Raw genomic sequence first — 14,665 nt, 5'->3', positions numbered from 1 at the left:
GTCTAGCACAGTCTCTGGAGCGTAACAGTAAGAAGCATTTTGTATAAAAGTATTCTGTACTTCTGTATGACAACTATTAAAGAAACTTGAAACTTGAGTGTGTTGATTTAAATTTAACGCATGGAGAAACACATTTAACAAAGCATATGGAAGTTGCGCTTGGAAAGCATTTGGTGTGTGTTGGCAAACGGCGGCTTGAATTGCATGAATCTGATTTAATAAGTAACTTTCCAAGGAGAAGCTCTAATTGCTGTTTTGTTAATCTGTTTAGAATAATAGACATATAGATTGCAGGTTGGTAAAACATATTGTTTATCAATGGTGAACTCGTTTTACGCCACGATTCCCGTGCGTAATAGCCGTGCGTAATTTTAGTTTAGACTGGAGACTTCCTTACCTGTAAAGTGGAGGCTGCTGAGTCGCTGGTCTCTGACATCCCTGTGCTCCTTGGTATACTGGACACGATGTATCTGGAGCCCTTTGGTGCAGGCTGTCTAACCACCAGCTTTCCTTTCCTGGTCTCCGCTAGAAACAGACTGTACCAGTAGGCGTCGTTGGAGACCAGAGTGGAGTCTGCGATGGTGGAGTTCCTCTCACTGACCACACTGTTCCTACAGGGAGCACCTGAGTTGCTGGGCTTGGCTTTCTGACACTTGAGCACGATGGTGACCAATATGGTGATCAGTAAGAGAAAGGACACGGAGCCCAGGCCGATGACCAGATACAGGTTCAAGTCTGAGAAGATGTCGTATTCCAGAGGCACTTCAGTCATGTCAGAGTAGGCCTTAACGGCAGTCTCCACTGTGGACAGCTTGATGGTGACTGTAGCAGAGAGAGCAGGCTCCCCGTTGTCCTTGGCAACAACAACCATCCTTTGGTGACGTGGATCTCTGTAGCTGAACATTCTCATAGTCCGGATCTCTCCGTTGTATTGGTCCAGACTGAACAAGGTGGCGTCAGTCACCTGTAGAAACTGGTAGGTGATCCGAGAGTTCTGTACCGAGTCTGTGTCTATGGCTATCACCTTGGAGACCAGGGATCCTTTATCGGTGGATCTGGGGATCTTTTCCTCCACCACTGAGCCGTGCGCGCGCCATGGAGACACTATGACCGGAGTGTTGTCATTCTGGTCCACAATGATGATGTGAACGGTGACGTTACTGCTGAGTGGAGGAACACCAGAGTCTCTGGCCTCAATGTGGAAAAGGAACTCCTTCTCCATCTCATAGTCAAAGGTCTTTAGTGCGTAAAGGTTGCCGTTTTCTGGGTTGATGGAGAACAGCATGGACATGGAGGTGTTGGCGATCTCCTTCTCTAAGATGAAGTAAACTAGATACTGGTTTTCATGGAGGTCTGGGTCAAACGCAGTGAGGGAACTCAGCAAGGCCCCAGGCGCGTTGTTCTCTGTTACACGTATCGTATAGAAGGACTGGGGGAACCGTGGAACGTTGTCATTAACATCCAGTAGTTCTAAAGTCATAGTTTCGTTGTCAGATAACGGAGGAGAACCTCTGTCTGTGACAGTGAAAGTGATGTCATATTCTGGAACCTTCTCACGGTCCAGTGGTTCTGAAACTACCAGCTCAAAATAGTTATCAGCGGATTCTCTCAGTTTGAAAGGCATATTATCAGGAATACTTAGATCAACTATTCCATTGTCACCTGAATCCTTATCGCCGATACTGACTACTGCTATCACTGTGTCTACTTCTATATTTTCCTTGACTGGACTTTGAAATGACTTTATAGATATTTCTGGATGATTATCGTTCATATCCTCTACTAAAATAGTTATTTTACATTGCCCTGACAAGACACTTGTGCCCTTATCGGTTGCTATAATTTCCATATCATACATCTTGACATTTTCATAATTCAGCATTCCTTTGACTGTTATCTCACCCGAGGTAGGGTTCAGATTAAATGCGTCTTGCGTTTTCTCTGAGGTGTACAGACTATACGAGTATAATACATCAGAATTCGACCCCTCGTCTAGGTCTGTAGCATTAAGATGTACAACGAGGCTTCCAATTGGAGAGTTTTCCATGATCTTGATTTGGTAATTATCTTTATCAAATGTAGGGGCGTTGTCGTTTGTGTCTAAAACACGAACAATAATGCTGGCGGTGCCTGAGCGCGTCGGTGTGCCGCCATCTACAGCGGTGAGGACCAGGTGATGCATGGCCTGCTGCTCGCGATCTAAGGCCTTTGTCAGAATCAAATCTGCGAACTTTGACCCATCTCTCCCGGTCTGAACCTCAATATTGAACTGTTCACTTTCACTCAGATGGTACGTTTTCACGGAATTTGTACCGACATCCGGGTCAACTGCATTGCTCAGGGAGAATCTTTCCCCGACGGGTGTCGACTCTGATATGTCTAAATATATCGCGTCTCTTCGAAATTGTGGGGCGTTGTCGTTCATATCCAAAATCTCTAGTTCTATGTTGGAAATCCGTAAAGGGTTTTCAAGTGTTATCTCAAGTTTTAGATAGCATGATGATGACGTCTTCATATTACAAATATGTTCCCTGTCAATCTTCTCGACTATGTACAGCTCTCCAGTCTCTTTGTTCACATCCAGATATTTTTTGTTGGCGATGATATCGAGACGCATCTTCCGTTTGCCGAGTGTTTTAACATCCAAGCCCAGATCTACAGCTAGATTGGCAACAACCGATCCTTCTTTAATTTCCTCAGGGATGGAATAATGAGCAACTGAAGACACGGTGTAGCGAACAGCGGAAAGAAGAATAGCGACCGACACGTACCTCTGCCATGACTGCATTGTTACACGCGACCCCATTGTGTGCATCTGTGCTCCGTCAAACTCAATCCATTTCATGCGCAAGTCTCGTTATGTAGAAATGTGGTTTTGTTGTAATCTTGATCCAAAATATATTGCCGTCCAGAGAGGAGATAAATAATCCTATATGACGTTGGTTGCTGTTTCAGCACCCCGGAGCTGTCCGCTCCTATATTACTTGGTTGCTGTTTCAGCACCACAGAGCTGTCCGCTCCTCTCGCTCTACCTTCCTCTGTAGTGTAGGCTGCTGTCATGGCGACCTGGCATTATACTCTTTTATCTAGTCAACAGCGACACTATGTGCACGTAAAAAGCCTCTGCGTGTAAAATGAATTTTATAGAAGATTAAATAATCTTTACATTTAAAAAGACCAACTTTAATCAGACGTACTCCACTTAAATATGTATTTTGGTTATTCCTGGTCAGAACAATATCGTATATGTGATCATAGACAGCTGTCTCTCAACTGGGAGAAAACAGCACCATGATGTCACTGGTTCAAGTTTCATTCCTCTTGATTATGTTTGGTGTCAACATTAATTAGCTGAACTGCATGTTCTTCACCAAAACTGAATATCGGAATTGGTTAATTGAGTAGCCTTTACCTTTAAGGTGATTAACTGCTGTATATATTGACGAGTTATTAGGGATTATTTAAATGGGGGTATAGCCTCATAAGATGAAAAAGGTTTGCCATGATACAATAACCTATACAGTAAAATGGCATATATTCATAATAGAGCAGATCAGGAGAAATTATTGGTGTTGGAACCAATACAATTATTACCTGCAGGATAGACCACTGACTCATTTATCGCTGTATAATGACAATATGTTGGTGTTATTGAGTCATTGCTGTAGATATGTTGGTGTTATTGAGTCATTGCTATAGATATGTTGTTGTTATTGAATCATTGCTATAGATATGTTGGTGTTATTGAATCATTGCTATAGATATGTTGGTGTTATTGAATCATTGCTGTAGATATGTTGGTGTTATTGAATCATTGCTTTAGATATGTTGGTGTTATTGAATCATTGCTATAGATATGTTAGTGTTATTGAATCATTGCTATATATATATATATGTTGGTGTTATTGAGTCATTGATGTAGATATGTTGGTGTTATTAAATCATTGCTATAGATATGTTGGTGTTATTGAGTCATTGATGTAGATATGTTGGTGTTATTAAATCATTGCTATAGATATGTTGGTGTTATTGAATCATTGCTATAGATATGTTAATGCCCCGGCCTTCCTGCATCTTGTTTTAAACAACAATGAATTAGCCTTTTTGTAGCGAAGAAATTAGTCCACGGTAATCAAGTGGTCCATAGGAAATACAGAGTGTGCGATTATGTAGGTTTATGACAAAGATAAGGTTGTTTTAATTGAGAAAGTGTATTTGTTTGGATAAAGTGACCGGTGGTATTTGGTCTGAAAGCCTTGTATTTAGACATCTGGTGGTGTTTTAAATTAGTTTTATTATTTTACATACAATCAGACTCTTACCTCTTTCTTTATTGAAATGAGGGAATGTGTTTGTTATTCGTTGCAGTAAAAAGCTTTTGATAGATTCGTATTTTTTGTTGTTTTCTTACAAATCTAAACATATGTAATTTAGAAAGTAATATTTCTCACCCATTTTAAGACATTTTATGTGTGGCTTTTAGGCAGAGAATGTATTAAAATGAATCCCCTAACAAGCCGTTGCTTAGCTTGCAGGTGGGTATAACATTATTGTTTATCAATGGTGAACTCGTTTTACGCCACGATTCCCGTGCGTAATAGCCGTGCGTAATTGCTTGTTTAGACTGGAGACTTCCTTACCTGTAAAGTGGAGGCTGCTGAGTCGCTGGTCTCTGACATCCCTGTGCTCCTTGGTATACTGGACACGATGTATCTGGAGCCCTTTGGTGCAGGCTGTCTAACCACCAGCTTTCCTTTCCTGGTCTCCGCTAGAAACAGACTGTACCAGTAGGCGTCGTTGGAGACCAGAGTGGAGTCTGCGATGGTGGAGTTCCTCTCACTGATCACACTGTTCCTACAGGGAGCACCTGAGTTGCTGGGCTTGGCTTTCTGACACTTGAGCACGATGGTGACCAATATGGTGATCAGTAAGAGAAAGGACACGGAGCCCAGGCCGATGACCAGATACAGGTTCAAGTCTGAGAAGATGTCGTATTCCAGAGGCACTTCAGTCATGTCAGAGTAGGCCTTAACGGCAGTCTCCACTGTGGACAGCTTGATGGTGACTGTAGCAGAGAGAGCAGGCTCCCCGTTGTCCTTGGCAACAACAACCATCCTTTGGTGACGTGGATCTCTGTAGCTGAACATTCTCATAGTCCGGATCTCTCCGTTGTATTGGTCCAGACTGAACAAGGTGGCATCAGTCACCTGTAGAAACTGGTAGGTGATCCGAGAGTTCTGTACCGAGTCTGTGTCTATGGCTATCACCTTGGAGACCAGGGATCCTTTATCGGTGGATCTGGGGATCTTTTCCTCCACCACTGAGCCGTGCGCGCGCCATGGAGACACTATGACCGGAGTGTTGTCATTCTGGTCCACAATGATGATGTGAACGGTGACGTTACTGCTGAGTGGAGGAACACCAGAGTCTCTGGCCTCAATGTGGAAAAGGAACTCCTTCTCCATCTCATAGTCAAAGGTCTTTAGTGCGTAAAGGTTGCCGTTTTCTGGGTTGATGGAGAACAGCATGGACATGGAGGTGTTGGCGATCTCCTTCTCTAAGATGAAGTAAACTAGATACTGGTTTTCATGGAGGTCTGGATCAAACGCAGTGAGGGAACTCAGCAAGGCCCCAGGTGCGTTGTTCTCTGTTACACGTATAGTATAGAAGGACTGGGGGAACCGTGGAACGTTGTCATTAACATCCAGTAGTTCTAAAGTCATAGTTTCATTGTCAGATAACGGAGGAGAACCTCTGTCTGTGACGGTGAAAGTGATGTCATATTCTGGTACCTTCTCACGGTCCAGTGGTTCTGAAACCACCAGCTCAAAATAGTTATCAGCGGATTCTCTCAGTTTGAAAGGCATATTATCAGGAATACTAAGATCAACTATTCCATTGTCACCTGAATCTTTATCGCCGATACTGACTACTGCTATCACTGTGTCTACTTCTATATTTTCCTTGACTGGACTTTGAAATGACTTTATAGATATCTCTGGATGATTATCATTCATATCCTCTACTAAAATAGTTATTTTACATTGCCCTGACAAGACACTTGTGCCCTTATCTGTTGCTATAATTTCCATATCATACATCTTGACATTTTCATAATTCAGCATTCCTTTGACTGTTATCTCACCCGAGGTAGGGTTCAGATTAAATGCGTCTTGCGTTTTCTCTGAGGTGTACAGACTATACGAGTATAATACATCAGAATTCGACCCCTCGTCTAGGTCTGTAGCATTAAGGTGTACAACGAGGCTTCCAATTGGAGCGTTTTCCATTATCTTGATTTGGTAATTATCTTTATCAAATGTAGGGGCGTTGTCGTTTGTGTCTAAAACACGAACAATAATGCTGGCGGTGCCTGAGCGCGTCGGTGTGCCGCCATCTACAGCGGTGAGGACCAGGTGATGCACAGCCTGCTGCTCGCGATCTAAGGCCTTTGTCAGAATCAAATCTGCGAACTTTGACCCATCTCTCCCGGTCTGAACCTCAATATTGAACTGTTCACTTTCACTCAGATGGTACGTTTTCACGGAATTCGTACCGACATCCGGGTCAACTGCATTGCTCAGGGAGAATCTTTCCCCGACGGGTGTCGACTCTGATATGTCTAAATATATCGCGTCTCTTCGAAATTGTGGGGCGTTGTCGTTCATATCCAAAATCTCTAGTTCTATGTTGGAAATCCGTAAAGGGTTTTCAAGTGTTATCTCAAGTTTTAGATAGCATGATGGCGTCTTTGAATTACAAATATGTTCCCTGTCAATCTTCTCGACTATGTACAGTTCGCCAGTCTCTTTGTTCACATCCAGATATTTTTTGTTGGCGACGATATCGAGACGCATCTTCCGTTTGCCGAGTGTTTTAACATCCAAGCCCAGATCCACAGCTAGATTAGCGACAACCGATCCTTCTTTCATTTCCTCAGGGATGGAATAATGAGCAACTGACGACACGGTGTAGCGAACAGCGGAAAGAAGAATAACGAGCGACACGTACCTCTGCCATGACTGCATTGTTACACGCGACCCCATTGTGTGCATCTGTGCTCCGTCGAACTCAGTCCATTTCATGCACAAGTCTCGTTATGTAGAAATGTGGTTTTGTTGTGATCCTGATCCAAAATATATTGCCTTCCAGAAAGGAGATAAATAATCCTATATGACGTTGGTTGCTGTTTCAGCACCACTGAGCTGTCCGCTCCTATATTACTTGGTTGCTGTTTCAGCACCACAGAGCTGTCCGCTCCTCTCTCGCTCTACCTTCCTCTGTAGTGTAGGCTGCTGTCATGGCGACCTGGCATTATACTCTTTTATCTAGTCAACAGCGACACTATGTGCACGTAAACAGCCTCTGCGTGTAAAATGAATTTTATAGAGGATTAAATAATCTTTACATTTAAAAATACCAACTTTAATCAGACGTACTCCACTTAAATATGTATTTTGGTTATTCCTGCGTCAGAACAATATCGTATATGTGATCATAGACAGCTGTCTCTCAACTGGTAAAAAACAGCACCATGGTGTCACTGGTTCAAGTTTCATTCCTCTTGATTATGTTTGGTGTCAACATTAATCAGCTGAACTGCATGTTCTTCACCAAAACTGAATATCGGAATTGGTTAATTCAGTAGCATTTACCTTTAAGGTGATTAACTGCTGTATATATTGACGAGTTATTAGGGATTATTTAAATGGGGGTATAGCCTCATTAGATGAAAAAGGTTTTCCATGATACAATAACCTATACAGTAAAATGGCATATATTCATAATAGAGCAGATCAGGAGAAATTATAGGTGTTGGAACCAATACAATTATTACCTGCAGGATAGACCACTGACTCATTTATCTCTGTATAATGACAATATGTTGGTGTTATTGAGTCATTGCTATAGATATGTTGGTGTTATTGAATCATTGCTATAGATATGTTGGTGTTATTGAGTCATTGCTATAGATATGTTGGTGTTATTGAGTCATTGCTATAGATATGTTGGTGTTATTGAATCATTGCTATAGATATGTTGTTGTTATTGAATCATTGCTATACTGTTGGTGTTATTGAATCATTGCTATAGATATGTTGTTGTTATTGAATCATTGCTATAGATATGTTGGTGTTATTGAATCATTGCTATAGATATGTTGGTGTTATTGAATCATTGCTATAGATATGTTGTTGTTATTGAATCATTGCTATAGATATGTTGGTGTTATTGAATCATTGCTATAGATATGTTGGTGTTATTGAATCATTGCTTTAGATATGTTGGTGTTATTGAATCATTGCTATAGATATGTTGGTGTTATTGAGTCATTGCTGTAGATATGTTGGTGTTATTGAGTCATTGCTGTAGATATGTTGGTGTTATTTAATCATTGCTATAGATATGTTGGTGTTATTGAATCATTGCTATAGATATGTTGGTGTTATTAAATCATTGCTATAGATATGTTGTTGTTATTGAATCATTGCTATAGATATGTTGTTGTTATTGAATCATTGCTATAGATATGTTGTTGTTATTGAATCATTGCTATACATATGTTGGTGTTATTTAATCATTGCTATACATATGTTGGTGTTATTGAGTCATTGCTGTAGATATGTTGGTGTTATTTAATCATTGCTATAGATATGTTGGTGTTGTTGAATCATTGCTATAGATATGTTGGTGTTATTGAATCATTGCTATAGATATGTTGGTGTTATTGAATCATTGCTATAGATATGTTGGTGTTATTGAATCATTGCTATAGATATGTTGGTGTTATTGAATCATTGCTATAGATATGTTGGTGTTATTGAATCATTGCTATAGATATGTTGGTGTTATTTAATCATTGCTATAGATATGTTGGTGTTATTGAATCATTGCTATAGATATGTTGGTGTTATTGAATCATTGCTATAGATATGCTGGTGTTATTGAATCATTGCTATAGATATGTTGGTGTTATTGAATCATTGCTATAGATATGTTAATGCCCCGGCCTTCCTGCATCTTGTTTTAAACGACAATGAATTCGCCTTTTTGTAGCGAAGAAATTAGTCCACGGTAATCAAGTAGTCCATAGGAAATAGAGTGTGCGATTATGTAGGTGTATGACAAAGATAAGGTTGTTTTAATTGAGAAAGTGTATTTGTTTGAGCAAAGTGACCGGTGGTATTTGGTCTGAAAGCCTTGTATTTAGACATCTGGTGGTGTTTTAAATTAGTATTATTATTTTACCTACAATCAGACTCTTACCTCTTTCTTTATTGAAATGAGGGAATGTGTTTGTTATTTGTTGCAGTAAAAAGCTTTTGATAGATTCGTATTTTTTGTTGTTTTCTTACAAATCTAAACATATGTAATTTAAAAAGTAATATTTCTCACCCATTTTTAAGACATTTTATGTGTGGCTTTTAGGCAGAGAATGTATTAAAATGAATCCCCTAACAAGCCGTTGCTTAGATTGCAGGTGGGTATAACATTATTCTTTATCAATGGTGAACTCGTTTTACGCTCCGATTCCCGTGCGTAATAGCCGTGCGTAATTGTTTGTTTAGACTGGAGACTTCCTTACCTGCAGTGTAGAGGCTGCTGAGTCGCTGGTCTCTGACATCCCTGTGCTCCTTGGTATACTGGACACGATGTATCTGGAGCCCTTTGGTGCAGGCTGTCTAACCACCAGCTTTCCTTTCCTGGTCTCCGCTAGAAACAGACTGTACCAGTAGGCGTCGTTGGAGACCAGAGTGGAGTCTGCGATGGTGGAGTTCCTCTCACTGATCACACTGTTCCTACAGGGAGCACCTGAGTTGCTGGGCTTGGCTTTCTGACACTTGAGCACGATGGTGACCAATATGGTGATCAGTAAGAGAAAGGACACGGAGCCCAGGCCGATGACCAGATACAGGTTCAAGTCTGAGAAGATGTCGTATTCCAGAGGCACTTCAGTCATGTCAGAGTAGGCCTTAACGGCAGTCTCCACTGTGGACAGCTTGATGGTGACTGTAGCAGAGAGAGCAGGCTCCCCGTTGTCCTTGGCAACAACAACCATCCTTTGGTGACGTGGATCTCTGTAGCTGAACATTCTCATAGTCCGGATCTCTCCGTTGTATTGGTCCAGACTGAACAAGGTGGCGTCAGTCACCTGCAGGAACTGGTAGGTGATCCGAGAGTTCTGTACCGAGTCTGTGTCTATGGCTATCACCTTGGAGACCAGGGATCCTTTATCGGTGGATCTGGGGATCTTGTCCTCCACCACTGAGCCGTGCGCGCGCCATGGAGACACTATGACCGGAGTGTTGTCATTCTGGTCCACAATGATGATGTGAACGGTGACGTTACTGCTGAGTGGAGGAACACCAGAGTCTCTGGCCTCAATGTGGAAAAGGAACTCCTTCTCCATCTCATAGTCAAAGGTCTTTAGTGCGTAAAGGTTGCCGTTTTCTGGGTTGATGGAGAACAGCATGGACATTGAGGTGTTGGCGATCTCCTTCTCTAAGATGAAGTAAACTAGATACTGGTTTTCATGGAGGTCTGGGTCAAACGCAGTGAGGGAACTCAGCAAGGCCCCAGGCGCGTTGTTCTCTGTTACACGTATCGTATAGAAGGACTGGGGGAACCGTGGAACGTTGTCATTAACATCCAGTAGTTCTAAAGTCATCGTTTCATTGTCAGATAACGGAGGAGAACCTCTGTCTGTAACAGTGAAAGTGATGTCATATTCTGGAACCTTCTCACGGTCCAGTGGTTCTGAAACTACCAGCTCAAAATAGTTATCAGCGGATTCTCTCAGTTTGAAAGGCATATTATCAGGAATACTTAGATCAACTATTCCATTGTCACCTGAATCTTTATCACCGATACTGACTACTGCTATCACTGTGTCTACTTCTATATTTTCCTTGACTGGACTTTGAAATGACTTTATAGATATCTCTGGGTGATTATCATTCATGTCATCCACCACTATTTTTATTTTACATTGCCCTGATAAGGCAGTGGGCCCTTTATCCGTTGCTATAACCTCCATGTCATAAGTCTTAACATCTTCGTAATTCAACATTCCTTTCACCGTTATCTCACCAGTACTTGGGTTCAAATTAAATGCTTCTTGCGTTTTCTCTGAGGTGTAGAGACTGTACGTGTATTCTATCTCTGCATTGGTTCCCTCGTCTATGTCTGTAGCATTGAGTTGAACCACAACATTTCCAATTGGAGTATTTTCCATTATGTTGATATTGTAGTTGTCTTTGTCAAATGTCGGGGCGTTATCGTTTGTATCCAATACACGAACAGTGATACCGGCTGTGCCAGAGCGCGTGGGGGTTCCGCCATCCACAGCAGTTAATACCAGACGGTGAACCGGCTGTTTTTCTCGATCTAAAGCCGTCTTCAGAATCAAATCGGCAAACTTGGACCCGTCTCTTCCCGTTTGGATTTCGATGTCAAAATGTTTGTTTTCACTTAAAAGGTACGTCTTCACTGAATTGGAACCGAGGTCAGGGTCCACCGCGTTGTTCACAGAGAATCTCTCGCCGGCCTGCGTCGATTCCAGAATGTCCAAGTTTATCGCGTCTCTTCGAAAACGCGGAGCGTTGTCGTTTATGTCCATTATTTCAATTTCAATATAGGATATCCTTTGTGGATTTTCAACGATGGCTTCCATTTTTAAGTAACACGTCGGTGTCTTTATTGCGCAAAGAAATTCCCTGTCGATTCTCTCTACAATGAACAGCTCCCCCGTTTCTTTGTTCACGTCGAGATATTTCTTATTGGATATGATCTCTACCCGCATCTTCCGTCTGCTCAGTGTCTTCACGTCTAAACCCAAATCAGCGGCTAAATTGGCGACAACAGAGCCTTCCTCCAGTTCCTCTGGAATGGAATAGTGAGTTACGGCATAAACCGCGTTCAGGACGGTAAAGAAAAGCAAAAGCACCGAGACGTACCTCTTCCAAAACGAGACCCGGACATGAGCCTCCATTGTTATATATAAATCTTTGTCTTCCGTTCATTCAGCCAGACAGGCAGTGTACATCCAGCGCCCGTGACACGAATATTATTCCAAAAGTGTTATCATAATGATTTTTATCGTTGTTAAATGAATGACTGCAAAATACTCTGTTGATGTCGCGTTCAACACTAAGTAACGGTCCACTCCCTTCTTTCTCTGCTAATACTGTTCCTTTGTGAGGCACTGTCATGGCGCACACGACGTAAGGAAATGGTGTGTTTAATACTTGGTGAACAGCGACACTGTGTCCAAGACATAAGACATTTGGATTAATGACATTTTACCTGTGCTTTGGCTATTGAACTAACTTAAGATTAGTAGAGACCGATCGTTAAAATACAATCTATGGAATAGAGACAAATAATTGTAGGAAGTCACAGTTATCAAAATGTGAAGTTTGAATTGTATTTTATGGTTTTGTGTGTTTTAATTTGGTATTAGCCTGTTAGACTATTTCAGAGTTTTGACTTAGATGTCATCCGTATTTTATATGAAACGTGAGGTGTTCACATTAAAAAATATATGTAATTATTTAGATTATAAATGTATGTTCTATCTTGAAAAGGTTAAGTATCATTGACCACGCACATTTGTATTACATTTTACGCACGGGATTTACGCACATAAGAGAAGACAATAATCGCCAGAGAGCATCAAAACTAAAGTTTAGCTATATTGTAATGATGAATGGGCATTATTATGATTCATACCTGTAAAATATTATTGAATATTGGACAATATGAAGAGATAATAATATGTGGCTCTTAACAGTAAATAGCTATCTCCTATTCTCTCTGCTAACTTTGATTTGACCAGAAGAATGAAACTGGAACCAATCTTTGCCTTGTTTGACTTGTTTCAGTTTTGTAAATTATTTTGTGTTAGGTTGTTTTATTAGTTCAGGAAAAATAAGAAGGGCACCAAAAACCTTTTTGTGTGTGTGTGTGTGTGTGTGTGTGTGTGTGTGTGTGTGTGTGTGTGTGTGTGTGTGTGTGTGTGTGTGTGTGTGTGTCTGTTTTAACTCAGATCACAGAGCATTGTAATGATAACAGAAACATATTTTAAATGAACTATGTATGCATTTTCATTTTCATAACATATATAGTCTAGTGGCATCTTGTATCAAATAAGCCTTCCCTGCAAAGCGTTGTTAAGCTAGATTTTTAAAGCGGTTCATTCCTACCTGCAGTGTAGAGGCTGCTGAGTCGCTGGTCTCTGACATCCCTGTGCTCCTTGGTATACTGGACACGATGTATCTGGAGCCCTTTGGTGCAGGCTGTCTAACCACCAGCTTTCCTTTCCTGGTCTCCGCTAGAAACAGACTGTACCAGTAGGCGTCGTTGGAGACCAGAGTGGAGTCTGCGATGGTGGAGTTCCTCTCACTGACCACACTGTTCCTACAGGGAGCACCTGAGTTGCTGGGCTTGGCTTTCTGACACTTGAGCACGATGGTGACTAATATGGTGATCAGTAAGAGAAAGGACACGGAGCCCAGGCCGATGACCAGATACAGGTTCAAGTCTGAGAAGATGTCGTATTCTAGAGGCACTTCAGTCATGTCAGAGTAGGCCTTAACGGCAGTCTCCACTGTGGACAGCTTGATGGTGACTGTAGCAGAGAGAGCAGGCTCCCCGTTGTCCTTGGCAACAACAACCATCCTTTGGTGACGTGGATCTCTGTAGCTGAACATTCTCATAGTCCGGATCTCTCCGTTGTATTGGTCCAGACTGAACAAGGTGGCGTCAGTCACCTGCAGGAACTGGTAGGTGATCCGAGAGTTCTGTACCGAGTCTGTGTCTATGGCTATCACCTTGGAGACCAGGGATCCTTTATCGGTGGATCTGGGGATCTTTTCCTCCACCACTGAGCCGTGCGCGCGCCATGGAGACACTATGACCGGAGTGTTGTCATTCTGGTCCACAATGATGATGTGAACGGTGACGTTACTGCTGAGCGGAGGAACACCAGAGTCTCTGGCCTCAATGTGGAAAAGGAACTCCTTCTCCATCTCATAGTCAAAGGTCTTTAGTGCGTAAAGGTTGCCGTTTTCTGGGTTGATGGAGAACAGCATGGACATGGAGGTGTTGGCGATCTCCTTCTCTAAGATGAAGTAAACTAGATACTGGTTTTCATGGAGGTCTGGGTCAAACGCAGTGAGGGAACTCAGCAAGGCCCCAGGCGCGTTGTTCTCTGTTACACGTATAGTATAGAAGGACTGGGGGAACCGTGGAACGTTGTCATTAACATCCAGTAGTTCTAAAGTCATCGTTTCATTGTCAGATAACGGAGGAGAACCTCTGTCTGTAACAGTGAAAGTGATGTCATATTCTGGAACCTTCTCACGGTCCAGTGGTTCTGAAACTACCAGCTCAAAATAGTTATCAGCGGATTCTCTCAGTTTGAAAGGCATATTATCAGGAATACTTAGATCAACTATTCCATTGTCACCTGAATCCTTATCACCGATACTGACTACTGCTATCACTGTGTCTACTTCTATATTTTCCTTGACTGGACTTTGAAATGACTTTATAGATATCTCTGGATGATTATCGTTCATATCTTCTACTAAAATAGTTATTTTACATTGCCCTGACAAGACACTTGTGCCCTTATCTGTTGCTATAATTTCCATATCATACA

General features: G+C 41.8%; 1 protein-coding gene across 1 annotated transcript; it reads right to left on the bottom strand.

The window, feature by feature from the left end:
- Positions 1 to 376: 376 nt before the first annotated feature.
- On the bottom strand, positions 377 to 14,288 carry LOC311242430 (uncharacterized protein; the record flags this gene model as incomplete). Its single annotated transcript, XM_084331393.1, has 4 exons — positions 377 to 1,468; positions 4,641 to 7,055; positions 9,572 to 11,959; positions 13,206 to 14,288. 4 exons carry the CDS (start codon positions 14,286 to 14,288, stop codon positions 377 to 379), a joined length of 6,978 nt encoding a protein of 2,325 aa, XP_084187519.1.
- Between the last annotated feature and the right edge of the window lie 377 nt (positions 14,289 to 14,665).

This window comes from Notolepis coatsorum, assembly GCF_963971535.1.
Source record: "Notolepis coatsorum genome assembly, chromosome: 16".
Lineage (NCBI taxonomy): Eukaryota > Metazoa > Chordata > Actinopteri > Aulopiformes > Paralepididae > Notolepis > Notolepis coatsorum.
This window is presented reverse-complemented; position numbering and strand designations above follow the sequence as displayed.